General features: G+C 59.0%; 1 protein-coding gene across 1 annotated transcript in view; it reads right to left on the minus strand.

Moving 5' to 3' along the window:
- Window positions 1-25,497, minus strand: part of PDE2A (phosphodiesterase 2A) — a 41,599-nt gene that overhangs the window by 6,856 nt on the left and 9,246 nt on the right. The window contains exons 2-18 of the mRNA XM_066571968.1: window positions 16,249-16,300; window positions 5,369-5,458; window positions 4,743-4,831; window positions 4,026-4,135; window positions 3,494-3,549; window positions 3,359-3,418; window positions 3,101-3,260; window positions 2,961-3,013; window positions 2,396-2,470; window positions 2,244-2,285; window positions 2,090-2,158; window positions 1,845-1,975; window positions 1,611-1,722; window positions 1,485-1,524; window positions 982-1,045; window positions 812-890; window positions 551-728 (exon numbers count right to left, since the gene is read on the minus strand). Coding sequence (XP_066428065.1) covers window positions 551-728; window positions 812-890; window positions 982-1,045; window positions 1,485-1,524; window positions 1,611-1,722; window positions 1,845-1,975; window positions 2,090-2,158; window positions 2,244-2,285; window positions 2,396-2,470; window positions 2,961-3,013; window positions 3,101-3,260; window positions 3,359-3,418; window positions 3,494-3,549; window positions 4,026-4,135; window positions 4,743-4,831; window positions 5,369-5,458; window positions 16,249-16,300 — 1,460 coding nt within the window. The remainder of the gene's footprint in view (window positions 1-550; window positions 729-811; window positions 891-981; window positions 1,046-1,484; window positions 1,525-1,610; window positions 1,723-1,844; window positions 1,976-2,089; window positions 2,159-2,243; window positions 2,286-2,395; window positions 2,471-2,960; window positions 3,014-3,100; window positions 3,261-3,358; window positions 3,419-3,493; window positions 3,550-4,025; window positions 4,136-4,742; window positions 4,832-5,368; window positions 5,459-16,248; window positions 16,301-25,497) is intronic.

Genomic DNA, 25,497 nt, shown 5'->3' on the forward strand with positions numbered 1-25,497 from the left:
TGGGTGTCTGTAGGGGGACAGGATCATGTCCAGGGACCACACTGAGCTCATGGAGTAGGACAAGATGATGTCCGTGTGCTGGGGTCAGTGCTGTGTTTATCTGTGGGGGGACAGGATCACACCCAGGAACTGTGCCCTTGTGCCAGGAGACAGCACTGAGCCCAAGGGTCAGGACAGGACCATGCCCACATTCATGGGACAGAATGCTGCCCTGATGCTGGGGACAGGACTGTGACCATGCGACTGGGACAGGGTCATGCCCATGTGCTGGGGCAGTGCTCTACGTACAGGCCGGGGGCAGAATAGTGCCCATGGGCTGGGGACAGAAGGGTGTTCACATGCTGGGGACAGTACTGAGCCAGGATTGTGCCCCTGTGCTTGAACAGGATTCATGCCCACAGGCCAGGGATAATGCTGCACCCGTGCCTGCATGCTGGGGACAGTGTCATGTCCACATGACGGGTGACCAAACCACCATGTGCTGACTAAGACACCTGCTGGGCCCGACCTGTGCCCCCCTCTTCCTAGTGTGCCCCCATCCCTCGCTCACCCTGGCTCTCATTCTTGATGGGGAAGCAGAGGATGTTGCGGGTGCGGAAGCCGGTGCTGTCATCTACCCCGCGGTAGAAGAGCGGGTGTGAGTAGGCATCCTTGATGTTCAGGATCTTGCCAGTGGTGGCCACGTGCCCAGCGATGCCCTGGTCTGCTGGGATGCGGATCTCGTAGCTCTGTGGGCAGGGGAAGGGGATCACCAGCAAGGCCTGTGGGGAGGGACACAACCCCAGGCCCCCCAGCTCCATGCTGTGCTCACCTCGTCATCCACCACTCCACCATCAAACACCTTGGCCACCAGCTCGTGACTGAGCCGGTCCAGCAGGAATACAGAGCATCTGCAAGACACCCCGCTGCCATTCTCACCACAGGGGAGCTCGGTGTCCCCCCTGTGTCCCCTCACCCACGTGCCCCACCACCACCACTCACATCTCAGCATTGCTGAGGTTCCGGGCCTCCGTAATGATCTCCTGCAGCAGGACGGAGACATCATCTGCAGGGGTAGCAGTGAAGGGTCAGGGACCCCAGCCAGGCAGCACTGCCCCCTCATCCCCACTCATGCAGTGAAAACAGGGGGAGGGTTTAGCTCAGAGTCCCAGCTGGAAGTCTGGGGGACACAGAGGGACAGGGGCAGTGTGGGGAATGTGCATGTATGAGCCGTGCACGTGTGCAGCAGTGCAGCTGTACATGTGCACACGTGTTTCTAAGAGCTCTGTGGTCATGCTACATGCATGCATGCAGCCATGCAGCATCAGTGCGTGTCAGGTTCTGTGCCAGCTCATATCACCCTTCTGTTACCATTCCCCAACAAGGGGACAAGGTTTTCCCTGGCTGTGGACAGAGACCCCATTGCTACCACCCTCCAGGACTGGGGAGTGATCATCCATTCCCCATTCCACTCCCTCACCATGGGTGCTCTCCAGTGCACCTACCCAGGTGGGTGAAGAGGTTCTTGGCCACCTGCAGCAGGGCCTGAGGGGACAGAGAGAATGCCATTAGTGACCAGTGCAAGATGGGGCACACACACACGCACGTGGCACAGCCCTGCACATGCTCACCTGGCACTCACACTTGAGCTTCTGCTCCTTCTGGAAGGCCAGGGTGCTCGTGAGCACTGTGGAGGTGTAGCAGAAGCAGTGCTGGATCTTGTGCTCGTCCGTGTCTGTGAAGCTGGCGGGGGCACACCTCAGTTGTCTGTCCCCATTGGCCCCTCCCCTTCTCCACGGGGACAATGCTCCAGCACCCCAAAAGGGAGGGGGTGCAGCCCCACAGAGAGCCAAAACGCTGCTCACCTCTCCCCACTCAGTTTGTTGAAGGCGCAGGCCAGTGCCACCACCTGGGAGGTGGCCCGGCTAATGACAGGGACACAAAGCATGGAGGTGACCTCGCAGCCCAGCATGCTGCTCAGCTGCTTGTGCTCCTCCTGCAGGGAGAGGCAAGATGGGGCTGGAACGCCTGGCCCACTCCAGGAAGCCCCATGGGACACTGGGGTGACACCCACGTCCCCAGGTGTGGAAGGCACAGAGCTGGTACCCACCTCACTGATGTCCTTCAGGGTGATGGGCTTCTTGTCCTCCACCACCTGCCCCAGGCGCCCAAAGGTGAGCTGTGGGGAAAGGGAACACCTTAGCACACAGTACCCATTGCCCACCCCCTGACCTCCCAACCCCTCACCACCTCCCCTTGCTCACTGAAAAGCTGATCTCCTCATCCAGGACACGGTCCCCCACCACCTGGAAAAGATGGGAAGGAGGGGTTGCCCATGAGGAAGACACCATTCCCAGGGGATGTCCTGTAGTCCTCTGTGGGGGTCAGGCTTGGGGGCTGGCCCAGTGGCACCTACCTGGCAGAAGAGCTGGTGGTTGTCCTCAGAGACGAGCAGGAGGCAGCAGCACAGAGACTGGGTCTCCTGCTTCAGCTGGGGAGTAAGGGGAGGGTCAGCACCCCAGCCTGCCCCGAGCTCTCCCCAGACAGAATCCAGCCCCTCCTGTGCCTCCCTGTGCCCAAGGCTCCCACACATGCCACAGAGAACTACGTGCCCCTCCCCAGAACCTCCTCCCCATGACACAGCAGGTTCCCTCTGGAGGCTACTGATGGCAAGGGGAAGGCTGTTCACTCTGGACACTACTGAGGGTCATACTGAGGTACAGAATGATAGAGAGCAGGAGAGGAACCTGTATGTTCTCTCAAGGAGTTTTTGGCGTGAGAGTGGCACTGTTTACTCTGGAGACTATTGATGGTTGTTACAAGGCTGCTCACTCTGGTCACTACTGATGACTCCACAGCTGATGCTTGAGGCTTTTCTTGGCTTTGGGGAATTTTCTTGTTTTGAAATAAAACAGGGCTCCCTGGTGTGTCCTGGGGCTGGGGGCGGATGGGGACAGGGGGCTGGTGGAGCAGCTACTCACGTAGTTGATGACCTTGAGCTGCAGCGAGGCGGCATCCAGGTCATACAGCTCACCTGTGTGAGGATCACAGTGCTGTGAGGGGCTGAGCATGGCTTCACTCTGCCCACACACCCCACCCTTCCCAGTGTCCCCCCTCGTACCACAGAGCTGTAGGATCTTGCAGTCCAGGTCACTATAGCTGCTGTCAGGTGCCTTCTCAGGCTTGGCCAGAGAGGTCTGGGAGGAGCTGGTGGAGAGGCTGACCTGGGGCCAGGGCTGCAGCTTCTGCAGGGCTTGCAGGCGCCGGACTGCCACCAGGGCCTGCAAGGTTGGGCAGAGGGGACAAGGAGCAGCAGGGCTGGGGAAAAGGCTGGCAGGTCCCCAGGTGGCAGGTCCACAGTTGAGAAGGAGTCACTCACGTGTCTCTCTAGCGCACGCAGGTTCTGCTCGTCTGAGTCACTCAGCTGGCCACAGTGTACCTGGAGCAGGAGTGGTGTCAGGACCCTGATGGCCAGGCCCTGTCCCCAGAGCCCTGCCCATGTCCCTGCACTCACCAGGATGACACAAACCACAGCCCCACTGTTCTTGTCCACCAGCGGGATGATGAGCACTGCAAGCAAGAGAGGGTTGGTCCCAGGTGGGCCCCAGGGACAGCCCGGAGCTGTGGAACTCAGCTCTTGGGGTGCATGACCCCATTACATCCTGATGTGTCGTGACCCACCCAGCTAGCCAGTCAGCCAGCCAGCCATCTCTCCATCTTCCCACCCATCCATGATCCATCTGCCCTCCTCTCTGCTTCCTTGTCCCTGAGAACACCCCTCAGTCCCAGTGCCCACCTGTCCCACATGCCTCCATCCTGTTTCTACCCACCTGTCTATGCATCCATCACTCACCCACACACTGCTGTCTCAGCCACTGCCTCTGACCACCCATGGACCATCCATCCATCCATCCATGCATCCATGCATCCATCCATCCATCCATCCACTCACACCTCAATCCCCCTCCCTGTCCCACCACCCAGCCCTACACCCACACCCCCATACATGGGTGGTCCACCAAGAGCACCCTTCCCACAGCTCCCACCTTGTGTGCCAGGGGCCAGGGGTGCTGCCAGGGGTCCCAGGTGCCGGCCAGGGAGCTCGGCAGGGAGCAGCCCCCCACATTCCAGCCGCTTCTGCTTCTGCACAGCATCTCTGTGGGGGCAGGGATACTTTGAGCACCCCTTGGGAAGGTCAACCCCCAGGAAGGGGCAACTCCCTGGGCAGAGACATGCATGGGATAGGGACAGGCTCAAGGATTGTGCAACACATGTGCATATGTGCAGCTGCACTGCTGCACATATGTGCACGGCTCATACATGCATATTCCCCACACTGCCCCTGTCCCTCTGTGTCCCCCAGACTTCCAGCTGGGACTCTGAGCTAAACCCTCCCCCTGCTTTCACTGCATGAGTGGGGATGAGGGGGCAGTGCTGCCTGGCTGGGGTCCCTGACCTGTCCCTGCAGGCATGCACAGCCCCTGGACACAAATATGTGTGCTCCTGCACACACACAGCCCCTGTGCCAACACGTGTGTCCCTGCACATACACATAGCCCCTGTGCATGTGTGCACGTCCAGGATGAAGAAGAGGATGGGAAGGGACAGCGGATAGCCACAAGTATGGAGATGGAAAGAGGATGGAGATGGGGACAGGGATGGAAACCCTCCTGCCTTCCATACAGACACCTATTCATGCAGTCCAGCTGGGCCACCCCTGTGTGCCCATCCATGCCCCAGGCTGGGCAGGTGGCTGAGCTCACCTGAGCTTCCCGTTGGGCGGCAGCTCGTGGGGGGGGTCGTCGCAGAGCAGCCGTGAGTCCCCATCCAGCAAGTAGATGTAGACATGCTCCTGGGGGACAGGGGCAGCACACACGTGTGTGCATACACATGAGCACAGCCACATGTGTGCACAAACACGTGTGCACAGCTGCAGTGGCACATGCACACATTCACAAACCCAGCCCTGCCCACGCACAGAGCCCTGCTCAGGTGCGCACAGGTACCTGTGCACCATTCACACCACCCATTGCTGGGGGGCCCCATGGAATGTCAGTGGAACAATGCCCACCAGCATCGGGGTCACCAGGATCAGGGCCAACAGCACCCCCAGGGTCACCAGCACCCTGAACCCACCATGAGCACCAAGGCCACCAGCAGCACCCTAGTGGTGACACGTAGCCCATATAGGGGGAGAACTCTGCACTAGAGACACCACCCCAGGCTGAACCCCAGCATCAACCAGCAGATAATCCACTCTCTGCTCCCTCCAGGGCTTCCCCCAACCCAGGGAGTCTCAGCACCCCCATAATCCCCACCCACCCGAGGAGGATGCTCTGCTCCACATTCCTCCCAGCCCCCAGGGGATGCAGATGCATCCCCCACCTACCACGGCAGGCAGCAGGGTGACAAGGGCATGGCGGAGGGCATCGCGCAGGGAGGTGGCATCAAGCGCAGCCCCCAGGCTCAGCAGAGCATCCTGCAGAGACAAGAGCAGAGCAGGGGCTCACTGGGGGTTGATTCCATGGAGATGGGCACTGCAGCACCCACCCTCTCTGACCCCTGCCATGGCACAGGTCCTTCTGCTCCCAGACCCCTTGCAGTGGTCTCCAGTCTGCCTGGTGCCTTTTTTGGAGCCAAACCCTCCTGTGTTAGTCAATGTCCATCATGTAGGGAGGTGGGAGGTCCCCAAAAAGGGAGAGGAGGCTTTGGCACTGAGCCACACTGCCCTCAGTGCTAGCCATGCCATAAAGCACCAGTGAGAAGAGAAATGGGGCAAGGAGATGGATTAAAGCTCATCTGGGGATTACAACCCCATGGAGGGCAGAGGTGTTAGGATGGACACATGGAAAAGCTGGGGGGCACAGGGGGCTCTGTGGTGCGACCCTCCCAGCTCTGCTCCTGCCTCCAGCCTTGTCTGGGAGACTGGGATAAGGATGATGTTATGATGGAAACAGTAGGTGCTTGGAATTAGACTCTGGATAATGGCGTTTGGGATTTGCTCTTCCTCTGGTCCCAGCTTTGCCAGGTGGCTCCAAGCTCCATTCCCGATAACCAGACCTGGGGACTGTCATGCCCCCAGTGACCCCATCCAGGACAGCAGCCCCTTGCAGGGCCATGCCACACACCCACCCTGGGAGCATCCTTGGCCACGGGGCCAGATCCACGTGGCACTGGGAGTGTGGCTGGTGGTGAAGGTGCTTCCAGCTGAAGACATGGGCACTGGATGTTATTCCAACAGGGCCGCATCTCCAGTCACTTACTCACACTGGAGACACATGCACTGTAGAATACAGCCAGGCCTCAGCCAGGTAGCTGTCCTGCTGTCCCTCTGTCCCACTGTCCCTCTGTCCCCTGCTGTCCCACTGTCCCTCTGTCCCTCTGTCCCAGATCCTCCACAGTGGCCCCCTGGGGTGGGAGAAGATGAGGCAGAGCCTGAGTGGGTCCCTTGGGTCTGCTTGGGGCATCAAATGCCAGTGGCATTCTTGGTGTGGGGATAGACAGGTGGCAGCTGGACATGGGTGGTGGCTTTATTAGGGCTGGGAATACAGGTCCATCCCTGAAACAGTGAGGGGAAAGCTGCAGGAGCTAAAAGAAGATATTCCCAAGACAAAGAGACAGCAGCAGATGCTGGCAGGAGGGTTTGCAGCCTAGCAAAAAGGTAGAGAGAGTGAGGGTGGGCTAGGAAGGACATCACACTCATTCCACTTATCCCACTCATCCTGCTAAAGTGCTTCTCCCACTCATCCTGCTCATTTCACCCAGCCTATTCACTATATTGATCCAGTTCATCCAACTCATCGCATTTGATGGCTCATCCCACTCAACTGCTTGTCCCACTTGTCCTGCCCATCCCACTCATCCCACTCAATGGCTTGTTCCTTTCATCCAGCTCAACCCACTCATCCCACTCAATGGCTCATCCCATTCAATGGCTCATCCCACTCCTTCCACTTGCCCCACTCATCCTGCATATCCCACTTGTTCATCCCATTAATTTCATTTGTCCCACTCATCCCACTCCCAGTCCACATCCTCCAGCCCAGAGCAGAGGTTTACCCCAACATCCTCCCCCTCTGCAGCCCAGAAGGTGCTGCAGACCCACTCTGGGGGCTCTGCCAGGACAGAGCCTGGGCCCAGAGCCAGTACAGCCAGAGCCACTACCAGAGCCACATCCCAGTTATTGCCATAAACAGCCTTTCCCTTTCCTGAGGAGCCCCCTGTGTCCTACTCCCAGCAATCCCCACCCTCCAGGCACTACTCCAGTTTGGGTGGGGGCTCCTTCAGATCCAGCACTACCCCACAACGGTCAGGGTCTTTGGATGAGGCTGCATTGGCACACACATCCCCAGCCCCAGGGGAGAGATGAAACCATCAGCCAGCCCATGCCTGTCACCAGGAATGTCACTAGGACCCACAGAGCCCTGTACCTGCACCCAGTGGGGACCAGAGCACTCCCAGGGAGATCTCCCAGCACCTGCTCTGCATCCCATCTGCACAGAGGGCAGAGCGATGGTAACACTTCCCAAGTGGGCACAGGGGGTTAATTAACATCACTAAAACAGGAGAAAGCATGGAGGGATTGCAATTCCTAGCTGCTGGAGCGGAGTCCAACACCCTCATCCCAACTGCTGCACACCCAGCTACTCTGGAGGGAAATGCTGTCTGGAAATGGGCATGGAGAGAGGGCTTTGGGAACAGATCCAAGGACAGGGTATGGGAAGGGGACACAGCATGGCATCACTGACAGCCCCAGGAGCTGAGGATGCTGCTCCTGCAGAGCAGGTGAACAGCACCCTGTCCCTGTCCTGTCCCCATGGTGCGCACACATGGCCCTGTGAAGCCCCCACCCAGGGACTGTTGTCACCTTTCCTCTGGCCTGAGAGGACAAGGATATTGATGTCACCTTGCCAGACCCCTTGAGCTCACAGGGTGACCCACGGGACCTCAGTGCTGGCAGGAATTTTGCCAGCTCTCCTTGGCCAGCATCCCGTGGTGGGTGCAGCACCAGAGCCATGTCTGCCTCAGTATTCCCACTGGAGCCAGTGGAAGATTAATGACACCATTCATCTCCTTGGAGTAAGGATTTGTCTCTGCTCCAGCATGGAACCCCCCACTCTAGAAAAGCCAAATCCCGCCACAGGCCAAACTCCTGCTCTCTCCCTCATGGAAAATGGCCCTTTTTCTCCCCTGCTGTTTTTGCCCCTCTTTTTCCCTTTGGATAGCTGCAGAAGCATCTTGTCCCCATGCATCCTGTCCTCCTCGAAAACAGGCTCCCGAGCCCCCATCCCAGGCTTCCATAGATCCTGCTGGGATTTAAAACCAGCTTTTTTTATCAGAGGGAATTCACCAGGAGTGAAAACATGACTTTTTGCAAGAGGATCAGCAACGTCTGTCCCCTGACAACCCCACCCCCAACCCCACCAGCTGTGGAAGCTTGGTTTGTCCTCCCTGGCACCCCCAGCTTCTCTGGATGTTTATGACATAGAGAAATCCCATCCTGGCCAGCTTTCTCTCTAGAAAGGTTCATTTCACACCTGCCATGAGGAGGGTGGGGGCCTGCAGGAGGAGGACACTGATGTCACAGGGTCTCAGGTCCCTGAGCTTGCACCCCTTCTCCTGGCCTTGCTCCTGGGAGATGAATGGAGGCCCCCCAAGGGTGAGGAGGAAGCCCCCGGCAGCAGGCAGAGGCTGGATCCAGTGCAGTGAGGCACCCACTGGGATGTTCAGCCCCCCTGAGGGTACCTGCACCTTGGGGTCTCTCTCTGAGGAGGGACACACCTGAGCACTCGGTGAGTAGAGTTTGCATGAAGCAGAGCTCAGAACTGGGACCTGCCACCCACTGGATTCCTCTTTCACCATGGGAAAACAGACCCGGAGAGCCAGGCAGCAATTCCAGGTGCCTGTGAGCATCCTGCTCCCAGAGGAGTGCTGAGCAGGGCTGCAGCACCCCCACCCTGCCTTGCCAGGGGGTGCTGGGCTGGGGAGGCCCCAGATGGATCCTGCCATCGCTGCCAGAGCACCCATGGGTGCTTATTCTACAGGGGGATGCTGGCAGCAGCCCAGGCTTCAGTGGCAGACTCCTGCCACAACCCTCCCCAAAGAACCTCGAGGAAATGAATCATCTCCCTGCCGAGCTTCCAGCCCAGCTTTGCTGTAAGAATTCCAAGTAAATGATCTGCCAGAGGTGACTGCTTGAGCTTGAGGCATCCATGGCTCAGTGAGCCCTCAGAGCTCACTCAGCTCCTGCCCTCCAATGGGACCTTATCCATCTGTGAGCACAAGGAAAATGAGCCCAGTTAATTTTGGCAGTGGATTAGTCTATTAGCCCCTGCCTGAGCAATGACCTTTGGGATGGAGCTGGACATCGCTCTGTCTGGACAACTTCACCCCCAATTGTGGGCCCCAAATCAAATTAGAGCTTCCAAGATGCTGAGTGGGCAGCACATCCCAGTACCCACATCCCATCCAGATGCTTCTCAATGGATTTTACAGGTTCAGGTTGCAAAGGGATTGGGATGCTTGGGAGTGCAGAACACAGCAAGGAGGGGTCTGGGGCACAGCAAAGGACCCCCCTGCTGCCTGTCTCACCAGCCCCAGTGTCTCTCACAGAGGGTTTGCAGATTTCAAGGACAGAGGAGCTGCTCCCCAGGGAATTCCCTTCCCAGGAGAGCCCTGGATGAGGAGGGTGGCCATGTGGTCACCTCTTGCAAGGCTGAGAGCCAGTGTTGGGGGCTTAGGGCTCCTTCCCACTGTGGTCTCTTCAGATAGGATGCATTTTTAGCCACCAGCCTCTGGATCTTGTTACATTTGGCAGGTAAAAAGCAAAATCCCGTTTGGATTCCTGGGAGGCAGCCTACCTCCGCCTGCAGAGCCCCTCACCACTCCCTGTGTCCCACCCACAGGGAGCCTGGATACCTGTCCCTGTCCAAGGGCTCCCTATCCACCACAGCCCTGCAGGCAGAGACACCCACCCTCTCTCTGCCTTTTCCCAGCCCTTTCCCCTTTCCAGGGAAAGTTATGGGGAAACATTTTCCCCTCCTGCCTCCCCTTCAAGGAGGAAGATGCTGCTCCAGGATCCCCTTTTGTCCCCACCCATCACACCCCGAGTTGTTTCCAAGTGCATGGGGACAGATGTCCCTGCCTTTGTCACCTCTCCAATGCACGGCTGCAGAGTGACAGCACCACGGGGAGCAGCTGATCCCCCTGGGCCTCCAAGCTGAGCCACAGCTGCCAGCAAACACCCAGCCCGCGCCCGCGCCGCCCTGCCCAAGCATTTGCCGAGCAATCTGGCGGCATTAAAAATATCCCAAAATATCCCTGAGCCATGATTCATTCTCCTCTCCCACCTCCAGCAACGCTGAGCCGCCCCAGCTCCCTCCAGCCCTGGGGGGCTGCTCTCCCCTGGCTGCTCTGGCCATGGTGGTTAAATATAGCCCAGCTCTGTGGCAACGCCGGGCTAACAACCAGGGGGCAGGGCCAAGCAGGAGAGCACAGCTCTGACACTGGGCATGGGTGGGGAAACTGAGCTAAGGAGCAGGGAAGCAGCTCCTGAAGGCAGCAGGTCACCAGCTGTGCTGTGGGCAGAGCGACATTGCTCAAACCCTGTCACCCTGTCCCTGTTCCCCGCACTGCTCCTTCCCCCAGGCCCAAAGCCACGATTTCCCAGGGAATCCTCCCCACAGAGCTGGGGAAACAGAGGCAGCAGCCCTGATACCCTTCAGCTCTGCAACAGGCTGTTACATTGCTAACACCCTGTCACCCTGTCTTTGTCACCCCCCACACTGCTCCAGGCTCCTTTCCTCTGCCCCACAGTCCCAATTCCCCAGGAAATCCTCTCTGTAGGGGTGAGAAAACAGTGGTATCCCTAGTGCACCAAAGCAGCACCCTTGATAACCCTCCAGCAGTGTCCCTGGAGCAAGGTCCAGGGCAGCAGAGGATGGAGGGATGGATGAAAGGTAGAGCTGGCAGCTCTGCCCAACTCCAGTTGGGAAGCCATCCATCCATTTCCTCCCAGCACTGCTCTTAGTCCCAAATTACATTGCTTTAATCTAATCAGGCAGCAACAACCTGCAACACGGTAGCTCCTTAATTACCTCATCTTTTCCAGGGGGATAATGAGGGCAAACAGGAAGGAAACACTTCTGGGATATCTCTTGTCTCCTCATGGTCATTTGCCTGTTGCAATGTATGGATGGGAAGCAAGGGCTGAGGTGCAGGACCCTGTCATGGAGCTACCCTGGCACCCAGTGATCCAGGCTGAGGCTTCCAAGGGCTGGAGGACATAAATCTGTGCAATCAGCCATCCCAAAAAACCACACAATAGCCCTGCATGCCTGTGCCTACCTCTATTTCCCTTTCTGTGGAGGTTTCCTACCTCAGTTTCCCCACCTGCAAAGGGTGATGGCCATGCAAGACCTGCTTAGATTGGCACTAGAGTTTGGTTCAGGTAGAATGAGCTGTGCTGAGCCCAGTGTCTCCCTGGAGCTCAGTGCATCCCTTACCCCATCCTCCTCCTCCTCACCCATACATCAGCCTGACTGGAGCCTGGCATGCTCACACTGCACAGGACATTTGCACAGACCATTTGCACATGGAGTTTCTACAGCCTGGAACCAGACAGATGCCATTCCCTGAGGACCCCATACATTCTGAGTGGGATGTTTGCTGAACCAAGCAAATTTCCTAACCTCTGGCAGCTCACAAGCCCTTGGGGTGCTGCTAGTCTGTCCCCCCACATCCTGGCCTGGCCTCCCGGGGCCAAGACAACTGGGCTGGAGTCAAGGTTGCTTCCTGTTGATGTCCCTTTGTCGGGCGGGACAAATCGGGACAGCAGCCACACTCCTCAAGGATTTCCGTCCCCAGAACATCGTGGCCTTCTTGGAACAGCAGGCTCGGCCACCAGCCTAATGATCTGTCACTAGTTTGTCACTAATTAGTTCACTATTCTAAGAAAGAAGGTGGTGAGGGCTGGGGGTCTCACTGTCACTTGTCTCTAAGCCACGTCAGAGAGGGGGAAAGGGAGCCCCCCCAGCCCCATGTCACTTGTCCCTAACTCATGTCAGGGAGGGGCACATGGACCCTCCTGCAGCAGCTGCAGGGAAGCTGCTCCATGGTTAGGAGAATCCCTGCTATGCAGGTGCCTTCACCCCAAAGGACAGAGACATCCTGGCACCAAGCTTGGGGTGCTGGCAGTGCTGGGAGAGAGGTGGCATGATGGGCATTCCTGGGACATGGCATGGCTGGAAAAACTTCCCTGGCACACAGTCCCCTTCCCATCCATGCTGGCTGGGTTTCCAGGACTTTCCTAGATGTTTTCTGATGGATTAGCCATGCAGGGGTCTCTGTGCCTGGCTCTGCTTGGGGCCATCATGGCAAAGCTCTGGGGATGCAGCCAGAAAGGGCTCAGGGGACCTGTAAGTCCCTTGGGGGGATAGGAATCAGTGGGGTGGGAAGGGGGATGCAGCATTCCCACATCCATCCGTGCAGCCCCTCCTGGCATGGCTGGTGCTAATGGGATCTGCACAGTGATTAGGGACCTCATTTATCAGACTCTGATGGGATCTGGGAAAATTGAATTCCTGGCCATCTGCAGCTGGGGAGGAATTCGATTTGGGCAGTGCTCCGGAGCAGGGTGTGGGGGGCTGGGGGCTGCCAGAGCTGCCCCCCCAGGGGATTCCACTCTGTCTGTACAGGGACTGCTCTTATTTTCTATGCCTGAGAGGGTTTGATGGTGGGATGCAGCTCTTAATTGCTGTGAAGGGGGTCTAGGAATTGGGGTGGTCTCACCGCTCAGATGGGGAAATTGAGGCACGGCCAGGAGAAGACCAAAGCCCATTACATAGCAGAAAGGATCACAGGGCTGGTGTTTAATGGGTCAGCACCCAGCCAGGGGTCTGGCCTCCAGCCACCCTTATGTGTGGGGGGTTCCAAAGCTGTGGCCAGAGCATCCAAAGGTGCCAGACACACTGCATCTGCCAGAGCCAGGCCAGGAGCAGTGCTCTCTCCTGCACCAAGAGGAGGGAGATTCCCAGGCATTTTCCACCCCATGGCTCTCTCAGGCAGGTCTCCACCATCCTCTCCCCCACGTCCATGGAGTGGCCAGGGTGAGTATGCAGCAGGATTCAGCTGCAAAGGTGCCAGGCCAGTCCCCAAATCCATGGACTCAGCTCCCAGAGGAGCACCCTCCAGAGCCAGGCTTGCAGGGGATCCCAGCCTACCACCTCCCTGCCAAATGTCACAGCTTGACTCCAAAAAGCCAAGGTCAGCCCACAGGGCCTATCCCATTCAGGGGGAAGATGCCACCATGTCATCCTGCAACAGGAGCATTCTGTCCCAGCTCTCACTGCCCAGGATGCAGCAGGACTAATCCCCTCCAACTCCTTCTGCTTGGGGTGCAGCAGGAACATCCCCATCCCAGCTCCCCTGCCCGGGATCCAGCAGGGCACTCCCACTCCAGACCTCCCTTCCCAGGTGATGTCACGAGGCATGAGAGCACTGCAACCCATATCTCAAACCCCACTGCCCCTCAAAAACCAGCAGCAGGGCACTGCAGTGCCAGCACAGGCTGACTCCACACTGCAAGCCTTGATCACTCCTTGATCTCTGATCTGTGGGGATCCCAGGCCTGGCTGGGAAACGCCAAGTTGCACCCAGCCATGCCAGTTTGGGGATCCAGCTCTACCCCTGACCCTGCTGAGCGTGGGAGGAAGCCAGCCCTGCTGCATGTCATGGAAAGAAGCCGCCACGGCCCTTTCCTCCCCTTTATTGCCCTGCTGATGTGTTTGTGTCTGCCAGAGGAAACGCAAGGACAAACGCCCGCGTATGCATGTCCCCTCACTGGCCTCAGCAGGCCCTGGGCCCACTGAATGTGGCTGGCCCCACACGGGGGGAAACTGAGGCAGGGGCAGCCCCGTGGTGCTGGCTGAGCCCCCCAGCCCCTGGCAGGTCAGTAAAGGTGCCTGACTGTCCCCCTCAGCCCCTCCTGTTTCTCCAGGCTGTGAACATGTATCAATTACCGTTTGATTCATGATCCAGTCTGCAAGTAATTGCATTGCAGCTCGTGGCAGGGAGGGAGAGGAGGAACAGACATTCTCAGCCTCACCCCACTGCAGGGTGTTGGAGGGGAATAATGCCCCAAGCCCTATATACCCCCCTATATGCCCCCCCAAGCTCAGGAATGGGAGTTCCAGATGCAGTCAGTACCCAGGACACCAATGGGGACAGGGGTCCTGTGGTATTTTGTGGGGGATGAGCTGTTCCTCATCCACCCTGGGCTGGGATGTGATGGAGAAGGGGCAGGATCCATCCCCACCACTCACTCCTCATACATCCTGGGTCACACCCCATTGCCACTGTGGCCTCACACACTGGGGCTGCATCTCTGCCTCACCATGTGATCCACTCCTCCTCCTCCTCCTCCTCGTTGCCACACTAGCACTGGGTTAAAACCAGCCTGCCCCCCCCCCCCCCATATGGGTGCATTTTGTCCCCCCCAGGCTGGGAGTTGTGGCTCCCTGACTCCCCCATCCCCAGATCCCCCTGGGGGATTGTGTCCGGGGTTCAGAGCCTGCCCAGCTGCCAGCACCCTCCTGGGTCCGGCCCGGTTGGGTTCTGGAGGGCCGGGACCGACAGGGATCACAGGGACCCCCGTGTCACTGCGCTGGGCGGTGAGCAGTGTCACACCCCACCGTCGTGCTGAGCGACACTTCAGATGTCCTCAAGCCGCCACCTTCCCATCCGGAGGGGGAGGGGGGGCTCATTTCCCCCCGGCCCGGGGCACACTGGCCCTGATCAGCTTCTTTCTCTCCGTCAGCAGCTTTCGGCAATTTCCCAGAGAGCGTTTCCTTCCCTTCGTTTCCCAGCTTGAATCTCCAGGTCCTCGCTCCTGTCTTGGACCTGCAGCCCCCTGGAGCCCCCCAAGCAGCTCTACCCCCAGGAGGACCAAGGCCACGGTTCCCAAACCCAAAACCATCAGCACACAGGGCAGGGATCCATCCAGGTGAACAGAGGGGAAGAACCCCCCCTCAAGTCACCCCCTCCCCAAATTTTGGCGTGCTCGAAGGCACAGGAGCAGGCAGGAGGGACCAAGTGTTTTCCCACCCACATATTGGGATGCAGCCTCCATCTCTACAAAATGTGCCGCTGGTGTAAGGAGGGTGGGGAGCTCAGGGCTGGGTCCTGCTGGGGGTGCTGAAGGGGCTCCGTCCTTCCCAGCACACCCACCCCGAGGTCTGGCGGCAGGATGGAATTCGCAGCCGAGCTCTTGAGGCTCCCACTGCCAGGGGGACAAGGGGACACAGGGAAGGGGGGACTCCAACCCCCCAGGAAACCGAGACCCCCAGGCACTCCCAAGCACATCGCACCCCAAACGCCCCAGGACAGGACGGACCCCCAGCCCGAGGCCACAGCTCCCCCGGGACCCCCAGGGTATCCCTTTCCCCAGGGTCGCTCACAGTGTCCTGGAGAGTCCCCATGGCGCGGCCCGGCTCCTGGCGCGGCTGCCGGAGGGCGTGAGGGTCCCCCCGGGACCGAGCCGTCCCCCCTTCCCTGCCAGTCCAGCCCATTTCCTCCCGGGATCCCGCCGGGATCCGCACCCCCCAGCCCGCTGCCTCCTCCCTGCGTGTCCTCGAACCTCGGATGCGGTCGGGGCTGGGGGGGAAGGGACGACGACACAAAACGGCACCGTCACCCCCGCCTCGGGAGCCCCATGTGTGCCTCAGTTTCCCTGTCAAGCTCTCCCCGTGGGGTTCAGAGCCCCCCACCGAAAAGGGGGAGACAAGCGGGTGCAGAGGCGCTCGGGAAAGCCCCCTGCGCCCTTGGGAAGGGATGGGGAGTCCGAGCACGGCGAATCGGGAGCCCCGACTCCCAACCCCGCCCCACAGCATGAACACGGGGATCCCCCCCGCCTCCGGGACCCAGCGGGAAGGGAGACCGTGGGAATGGGGGTCCCCGGTGGGAGGAGAGGGCTTGGGGTGGGGGTCCCAGTAACGGGGCAGGTGAATCGGGTGTCCCAGGTGTCGGGGGACGTGGGTGGGGGTCCCGGGTAGGAGCGGAGGGGAGTCTGAGTGCCCGGATGGGACGGGGCGGGGGAGTGGGGGGGGGGGGGGGGGGGGTTGAGGGTCCCAGGTGGAACGGGTGATAGCTGGGATTGGGGTCCCGAATGGGAGGGGGTGCGGCTGGGGATGGAAATCCAGGTTGAGAAGAGGAGGGTCCCGAGAGGGAAGGAGGTGCGGGGACCCCTCGGGGTGGAGGTCCCGACGTCCCTACCTGTAGCGCCTCGGGGCCGGGAGCGGCGTCCCCCGCCCGCAGGAACCCGCGGCTGAAAAAGCGAAGGAGCGCGATGAGGAGCCGCGGCACCATCCCGGCACCATCCCGGCACCATCCCGGTCCCGCGCACCCCCGCACCGCCCGCGGGCTGCGGGCACGCCCCCGCCGCGACACGCCCCGTCACGATACGTCCGATCGCGACACGCCCCGCACCTGCTCTGCGGGGCAGCGGCTCCGCGGGGCTCCGGGAAGCGAGGATGGGTGGGGACTGTGGGGTGGCCAGGGGATCGGACATCGCTCTCCAACCGGGGGTGGGGGTTCCCGGGATGGGGCGGGGGTCGGGAGGGTGGTCCCGATGTGGGAATTCGGTCGGGATGTCACTCCCCGGTATTGGGAGGGGGTCAGGAGTGGGAGTCCCGGTGTGGGGTGGTGAGGTGAAGGGGGTCAGGAGTGGGGCAGGGGAGCCCGTGTGGGGAGAGGATGAGGGCATCGCTCCCCAGTTCGGGTAGCTCCGCTCTGGAGCACGGGGCTGGCAGTGCTTTCTTTGCGGGGCAGGTGCCGGGGGTGCCGTCACGGGTCTGGTATCTGGGAGGGCAACAACCTCCCTCCGTTAAACCCTCCCCTCCTGGGGGTCGGGCCAGAAGTTTCCCCCTTGCCCCTTCTCCCTTCTGGGGCACGTTTCACCTCCCAATAAAGAGACTCCTACCCCCTTAAAGGCTACGCCTCACGTTTGGGTTGGGATGGTCTTCCCCTCATCCTCCCTGACGGAGGGGCTGAAATCTCATCCCATCCCTCGCCCTGGGGTAACTCTGATGCAGGGCTCAGTAGAGAAAGTCTTCCCTGCCCCCCATCCTATAGGATACTGCAGGGGTGTATATCCAGCGCCCCTCTCTTGGATAGGGAGGGACCCTCATCTTGGGGACCCCTTATAGGGTCTGTTCGCCCCCACCCTCCTATATTAATCCCCCCACTGCCTTCAGTGAGGAGTGACACCTCCTCCCGGCCCCACGGCCCCCCGGCCCGAGATAGTACAAGGATTTCGGGATGCTGCCCCTACCCCAATGGACCCAGGGAATCTGCACGGAGGGTGGACGTGCTCAAGCCGTCACACGACGGCCACATGCCACACGGTGAGAGGGATATCGGCAGTGCGACAACCTCCATCCCTCCCCCTCCTCCTCCTCCTCCTCCTCCTCCTCCTCCTTCTCCTCTGGGCAGAAGAGAAGGTTCTGGTCTGGGGGAGGATGGGCCTCTTCCCAGATCCTGGGACTCCCGTCCCCCCAGGCACTCCCATGTCCCTGCATCCCTGTATCCTTGCCCCTCCATGTTCCTGTGTCCCTGCAGTCCTGTGTCCCCCTCCCTACCCAGGCACTCCTGTGTTCCTGCACCTCTGTGTCGCTGTCCCCAGGGTGCTCTTCAGGGACAGGGTGCTCTGAAGCTTGCCTGGGGGTTTGCAAAGGACTCCTCGCATGGTCTCTCAACCCTCGCTAGGACAAGTCGTGATAAGGAAATGCCACCTCGAGGCAGGGGCCAAGCAGGGTAGGGTTAGGGACACCCTGCATGCTGCACCCTCCATCTCGCTCCCTGTTCCCAGACCCCCGGGACGCCGGGCCGGGGAGCCGGGTGGAGGCTCAGGGTGGGCCGTGGAGCCCGGAGGAGGCTCAGGATGGGCCGGGGAGCCGAGCCTGGGGGGGGCTCAGGATGGGCCGTGGAGCCCGGGGGAGGCTCAGGGTGGGCCGTGGAGCCCGGAGGAGGCTCAGGGTGGGCCGGGGAGCCGAGCCTGGGGGGGCTCAGGGTGGGCCGTGGAGCCCGGGGGAGGCTCAGGGTGGGCCGGGGAGCCCGGAGGAGGCTCAGGGTGGGCCGGGGAGCCCGGAGGAGGCTCAGGGTGGGCCGGGGAGCCGAGCCTGGGGGGGCTCAGGATGGGCCGTGGAGCCCGGGGGAGGCTCAGGGTGGGCTGGGGAGCCCGGGGGAGGCTCAGGGTGGCCCGTGGAGCCGCGGGGCCATCTAGCGGCCAGAGCCACCAGGAGCTCCCGGCCGATCCCCGACCCTGCCGCAGCAGCCCCGGCCGCCCGCTGGTCCTGCCCTGCGGGTGACACAGGGCCAGGGCGTCCCTCGCCGGGAGTGGCACAGGATCATGGATACCCCTCAGAGCAGCGTCTCACAGCGCCCATCTTTCCGGCTAGGACACCACCAGAGCCGCCAGGTCCCCAAGATCAGGGTGTGGAATCCCCCTGTTCTGGGGTGACCCTGCTGCAGGTGTGACCAAGTGTCACCCCAGCCTGGACAGGTCCTGCTGGCACGGATGTGGGTCCAGGAATCCATGAATAAAGGAGGTGGGAATAGCAGGTTCCCTGTGGGGCCAACAGTGGGAACACCCCAAGGAGCTGGGTGCTGGCAGGATCCATGTCCTGCCACCTGGCACAACCCTGTCACCAGAGCCACCCACAGCAGCTCGCAGCCAGCACAGCTGCCCAGGGAACACAGAGGCATTGCTGGGCACAAGGACACAGCACGGAGCTGTCCCTCGGGCTCGCCCACAGGTGCCTGGGACACAGGAGCTGCAGGGACACAGGGGGTGGGACACAGGGGTGCAGGGACAAAGGGGAGCAGGGACATCGGGGGAGGGGCTGGGGGACAAGTGGTGGGACACAGGGCACAAAGGCCTGGGGACAGAGAGGGACACACAGGTACAGGGACACAGGGAAATGGGACACAGGGACATGGCAGTGGAGGGACACAGGGGCATCTGGGAACAGGGGAATAGGACATGGGTGCAGGGATGCAAGGGTGCAGGGACTTGTGCTCCAGCACCACCGTTTCATTCATACATCATTGCTCATCTCCCAGTCAGTCCCAGGGTAATTATGAGCTGATCCCTGGCTTTTCTGTGTGCCCCAGGAATGGCATTCCTTGGATGGGAACATCACAGCAGTCAGATGGACACACACACCTCAGAACCCAGCCCTGGAGCTGCTGGGGAATATCTGTAGGTGCTGAGGAGAGGCAGCAGTGTGGGCTTCCCAGCTGGGCTTCCCACATTTCCATCCATCCTGCAGTTTTCCCTTGTTCCTGGCCTGAAGTGGATCCATCAAGTACTGTGCCTCCTGTCTCTTCCTAGGAACTGGGGAGTAGCCACGCCGCATCCCATCTGGAGGGCGTCTGATGGCATCAGTGGGAATAAAGTTCATGCAGGCAAGTAAATATTAACCTTTTTTATTCCATGGTAATGGAATATTCCACACCAAAGACACTCACATAAACCCCACTCTAGCTTTTCTCTGGGAGGTGCTGGCAGCAAATGGTACCAAACTCCCAAAGTTGAAGATTTTGGGGGGTTAAGGCACCAAGATGAGCCTTCACACCCTGTGTAACCCTGAGATCCCATTTCTCCCCATCTGTGAATCATCTGTGGGCACACTGAGAGTGTGGGATATCCTGGGAGCACTGGGATGGGAGAGCAGGGCAGGAGGGCAGCATGGCTGGCTGTTCCCAGCTGGGCCAGGACTGCTGTGAGCCATGTAGGATCAGCAGTGCTCCACTAAACTGTGGCACCAGTACAGACCCAGGGCTGGATGCTGGATCTGGGGAGGCACAGCACTGTGCTGCCCTCTGGAGCATCCCTGTCCTCTGGGGAAGGAGGGGACACAGTGGCCATGGGGAGTGCAGGTGGCACATAGGGCTGGGGTCCTGCCCTTTGAACAGAGATGACTGAGACTCAGCTGAGCCTGGGGGACACGGCCACGAACAGAGCTGCTGGATCTGTGAATGAATTGGGGTGTTATTGTCTGGAGCTGCTGGCACAAGGTACACTGGCAGCTCTAAACCCCACCAGAAATCAATCCATCTGCTCTTCCTCTCTGCACTAATCCCCACAATGGCACCCAATCGATATCCTATTTACTGCTCTGTGGTTTCCCCATGGATACATCCCACTCAGAGCCCAGGATGCAGCTGCAGTGCCCGAGTGGGGCAGGGAATATGGCAAGGCAGGGAATGCTGTGGGACAGGGAATGCTGTGGCATCCCTCACCCGAGCAATGGGCACAGGCTGGGGGTGCTAGAAGGTTCCATGGCATCAGGTGAGTTCACTGCATGGACCTGCTGGGAGCAGCAGGAGAGTTGGGAATGTGTGGACACAAGGAAGAGCTGAATGACCTCAGGCTGGGCAGGGAGGGGGTGTCCTGGCATCAGCTCCCCAGTGGGGATGGCCCCCAGAGGTGCCAGCTGCAGAGACCTGGTTGCATCAGCTCTGGGGCTTGGGCTGTCATTGGATTCAAAGCAGGATAAGAAAGGGATGAGGAAGGGATGAGGAAGTCCTGAGCCTTTCAACGTCTTTATAAATTACTTGGACGCAGGACTGGAAGTTCAGACTAAGCAAGTTCACAGACAATAAAAAACTGGGAGGGGCTGCTGACAAATTGGAGATTGGACAATTGCCGAGTGTGTGAAGTTCAACAAGGATTCTGGATCTGGGATGGGGCAACCCTGGTGTACACACAGACTGGGAAATGATTTGCTGGAAAGCAGTGTCGTGGAAAGGGACCTTTCCATGACAACAGCAAGTTGGACATGAGTCACCTTGTCACACCCGTGTCCTGGGCAGCACCAGGCCCAGCATCACCAGTGGAGCAAGGGAGGGAATTGTCCTGCTCTGCTCTGCACTGGGAGCTCTCACTCACCTCGAGTGCTGGGGGCAGTTTTGGGCATCACAAAGTAACAAAGACATTAAAGCCACTAGAGAGAGTCTAAAGAAACACCGTGAGGGTGGTGAAGGGCCTTGAGGTGAAGCTGTATGAGGAACAGCTGAGGTCACTTGGGCTGTTCAGCCTGGACAGGAGGAGACTGAGGGGAGACCCCACCGCAGTTACAAATTCCTTGTCAGGGGAACAAGAGGGGCAGGCACTGACCTCTGCTGTCTGGTGACCAGTGACACTCCCAAGGGAATGGTCTGAAGTTGTGTCAGCGGAGGTTTAGGTTGGATATTAGGAAAAGATTCTTCACCCAGAGGGTGACTGGACACTGGAACAGCCTCCCCAGAGCAGTACCAAGCCTGAGAGAGTTCAAGCAGCATTTGGACAGTACTTTTGGGCATGTGATGTGACTCTTGGGAATGGTGCTGTGCAGGGCCAGGAGCTGCATTTGATGCTCCTTATGAGTTCCTTCCAACTGAGCGGATTCTGTGGAGGGGTGACAAAGGGACGAGGAAGGGCCAGGCTGATTAAGTGATACCACTGATGAGTAAGTGATGGAGCCCTTGGAGGGTCTCTGTGGAGACATTTCAGAGCAGGGCTGGGGCTGGGGGCCACCAGAAGCCCCCAGACATGACAGGGCTAATGAGGGGGACAATGGGATGGCAGAGCCCTGCTGGCCCCATGATGGTGGTCAGGTCCCTGTGGGGCTGAGACAGCTCTTGGCTCTGCTCCCACACCTCTCTCCCCATTCTTTGGCTGCTTTCCCAGCTGGCTCAGACAGTCCTCATGGGCCACCAAGCTCTGGGCAGGGTGGCCACCAGCATCTTCAGCCCGGCTGGTGGGATTTCCTCTCCTGAGCTGCACACAGCCTGTCCCATGAGATTGTCCTGTGTGGACAGGGACAGAACACAGCCCCACTGTGCCCTCAGAGGGGTGAGGGAGAGGGGGTATCCATAGGGACAGCCTATGGATAGGGATTAGCACATGCCATGGTGAGAGCGTGCACCCAGAGGGACAGCATGTGTCCAAAGGGACAGCGTGTATCCAAAGGGACAGCGTGTATCCATCAGGACACTGTGTATCCATGGGGACAGCATGCATCCACAGGGACAAGTGTGTCCATGGAAACAGCCTGAATCCCGGAGGACAGCACGTGTCCGTGGGTGACAGCCTGGACCCAGAAGCACAGCGTGTGTCCAGAGGGACAACCTGCTTCCAGGGTGACAGCATGCATTCATGGGACCAGCACACGTCCAGAGGCACAGGTGACATCCTGGGGGACACCCTGTGTCTGGAAGGACACGGCACACCTGGGGACAGCACGTGTCTCGAGGGAGAGCAGGTGCCTGAGAGGACAGCACGTTTGCAGAGGGACAGCATGTTTGACAAGGGACAGCACATGTCCATAAGGACAGGGCTTGCCTGGAGGAATAGGATGTGTCTGGTGGGTCACATGGATTTTGGGGAATTATGTGCCAGAATGAGAGTGTGCAGCAGGAGAAGGGACAGCGTGTACTGGGGGTACAGCAGCCCCTGGACATGCAGTGCCACGCCCCTCTTCCAGGGGGCCCAGCAGCAATAAGGAAGATCCCAGCCCAGCCCAAGCATATGGAAGACAGGAATTTACTGCCAGATTAAATAAAAGATGAGGAGATGACATCCACTGGCACTGGCTGTGTCACTCTGAGCTGACCCCACTCCAGCTGCAGGCCACGAGGATTTGGCCACCAGCTCTCACTGGTCCCTGCCACTCTCCTTGGCCCCTTATTTAGGGGTGGGGTTGCTGCCAGGTGACAATGGAGTGTGGTGCTACCATGAGCACCCAGGGATCTGTTCAGAGACAGAGAAGCAGGCCTGGTTCCAACCAGCCTGGAGACCCCAAAGAAATGTGGCACACAAGGAATAGGGTCCCTGTCCCTGTGCTGGTACCTGATTCCACAGGATGACAGTGTCACTAAGAAAGGGATGTTCCAAGCCCTGACTCCAGGGATGCTCTAAGCCCTGTTCCAATGGGTGCTCCAAGCCCAAATCCCAGGTGTGCTCTGAGCCCTGATCCCAGGGGTCCTCCATGCCTCAATCCTAAGAATGTTCTGAGCCCTCTTCCTAGGGGTGCTCCAAGCTCTGGGCTCCCCAGGATGGTCTGAGTGGTGATCCTGGGACACTCTGAGCCCTGAGCCCAAGATGCTCTGAGCCTCTCTTCCAGATTCCTCTTCCAGCTTCCTACTGGCATCTTCAGGATTTTCCTCCCCCCTCAGCACAGCTCTCCATGGGCATCCCTTGGCACCTGGATGCTTGTTGCCATTGTCTCACCTGGCACCTGCCTGCTCCAATGCTCCCTCATCATCTCTTCTGCTAGCAAAGCAATCACTCCCCAATTTAACCTGGATTAAAGCAGCATTGCTCACTTGCTCCCTCGCTAGTTCTCTTCCAATTAATTTGTTCCTCGCTTTTATTTCCTAATTAATTCTTCAGGCTCTTTGGCAAGGAAACAACAGTGGTGCCCAGGGTCTCAGGAAGGGATCAGGATTAATTATCCCAGTGGGAATGAGCAGAGGGGAAGAGAAGCGGGGGCTTAGCCCATGATGGGGACATGGATCTGGGGTGAGCAGTGTTCCCTGGACCACCCATAAGCATCCCATACAAAGGAGGACCATGGGATGAGGGGCCCACAGCTTACATCATTTCCATCTTCCCTTGGGAATGTCACAGGGACAAAATCCTCACAGAAATCAATATGATGCCTCTGGGGGGGGTCACCCTAGGGGCAGGTTGCAGTGGGGGCCCAAGTCCTGCAAGGGTTAATGCACAGTACAGCACAGGGTGTTGGAGCTAAAAATACTGTGCCTTTCTTGGGATTTGCTCCAATGACTCATTCCTTTCTGTAATTTATTGCTCGTTACATAATCACTTTCATTTTCAGCTGGAGAAAAATGGAATATGTTTTTTCCCCTTTTCTTCTGTTTTTTCAAATGGAAAGGGCATTTTAGCACATAAGCATCAGCCATTTTCCCAGTTCTTCCTGGCATCTTCCTGGCAGAGGGCTGGCATGCTGCCCCCAGCTCCAGCCTTCATCCAAAGACTCCTAAGAGCATGGGGAGCTCTGGGGTCTGCTAAAGAGGGAATGGGGAGTGAGAGCTCTCTGGGTGCAGGGAGGGCAAAACACCCTGGAGGCAGCTCAGTGGGAGGCTCTGGGATGGATGGAGGGGCTGGATCCACCCTTTGTGCCCATTGCCCAGCCAGGGTGAACACCCCTGGCACTGCTGCAAGGGCACTGCTGGGCTCCAGCCGTGTCCCAGCAAACCCAGGGCTGTGTCTCAGCAATCCTGGGGCTGCATCCCAGCAAGTCCAGTTCTGTGTCCCAGCAAACCACTGGGTTTGCTGCATCCCAGAAATCCCAGCGCTCTGTTCCACTGAGCCCAACAGAGTGTTCCAGCAAGCCCAGTGCCATCTCCCAGCAATCCAAGTGTCTGCCAGCACAGCTGTCTCCACCAAAGCAGGGCAGGACACTCCAGTGGGGAAGGGGGGGCTCTGGCTCAGGCCCTGGCTGGGACTGGGATGATCTTCTGGCAGGGAGGTGAGAGCCCCACTCTCTGCCAGCCCCCCTGCCACCTCCACAGGGGGGCCAGGAAGCCTTGTGTTTGGAGCTGCAGCCTTGGAATTAACTGTGCCAAATGTTTTATTTGCGTAGAAACACAATTATGTTAATTAAAGCATATCTGTAATTACAGCACTTAGTGGCCTATAAGTGCACAAGTGACTCTGGTGACTTTAGAGAAGCTGGAAGGCTGGAGGGTGGCTTGGTCCCAGCTCCAGAGAGCTCTGTGGGAGGGAAAGCAGCAGTGTCCCCATGGGGTGACAGTGGTGACCCCAGTGCCTGGCCACTCTGCCAGGGATGGTGCAGCGAGATGGGAGGCTCAGTACCCACAGTCACATCCTGACCAAGCCACAGTCCTGCTGCTCTGGGAGAGAAGATAAAAAGAAGAATATGCCTCCAGCACCTCAGGGAAGAGGGAACAAGAAGAAAATGGGTCCCTGAGGTAGCCAACAGTGCCTGGGCAAAGGGAGTTTTTCTGTCTCTGCAGGCAGCAGGGGCTAAAGAGTGTGTCTGTGAGGGGGAAATAAAGGGGAAGCAGAGAAAAGATGTCAGCTGGAGCAGCAAGCAACCAGCCCATGAAATGGCTGGGATACATCCCACAGTCTCCAGGCAAAGGGAGGGGGGGAGGTGGCATCTGTCCCCATGTCAGTAGAACCCTGGTTGTGGGCAGTGTGTTATGGGGGGATAAGGACCCCAGAGGGAACCTGGTCTGGGGCTATGGAGAGCCTGGAGCAAGAGAAGCAGCAATGGCATGGCGTGGTGCTCCAGGATCCCCACACACCCAGACACCTTTCCTCCATCACCAGAGCAGCCAGCCTCCCAGGCCAGCACCTGCCAATGCAGTTTCCATCTCCCCCAGCCTCCAGCAGTGACAGAAATTCCTGCAATTGCTCAGTCCAGAGCAAAACCATTTCACTGGAGCCGAAGGATTTCACCCTGCACATCCCCAGGACAGATCCCTGCA

This window comes from Molothrus aeneus, chromosome 2 (assembly GCF_037042795.1).
Source record: "Molothrus aeneus isolate 106 chromosome 2, BPBGC_Maene_1.0, whole genome shotgun sequence".
In the NCBI taxonomy this organism is placed as follows: domain Eukaryota; kingdom Metazoa; phylum Chordata; class Aves; order Passeriformes; family Icteridae; genus Molothrus; species Molothrus aeneus.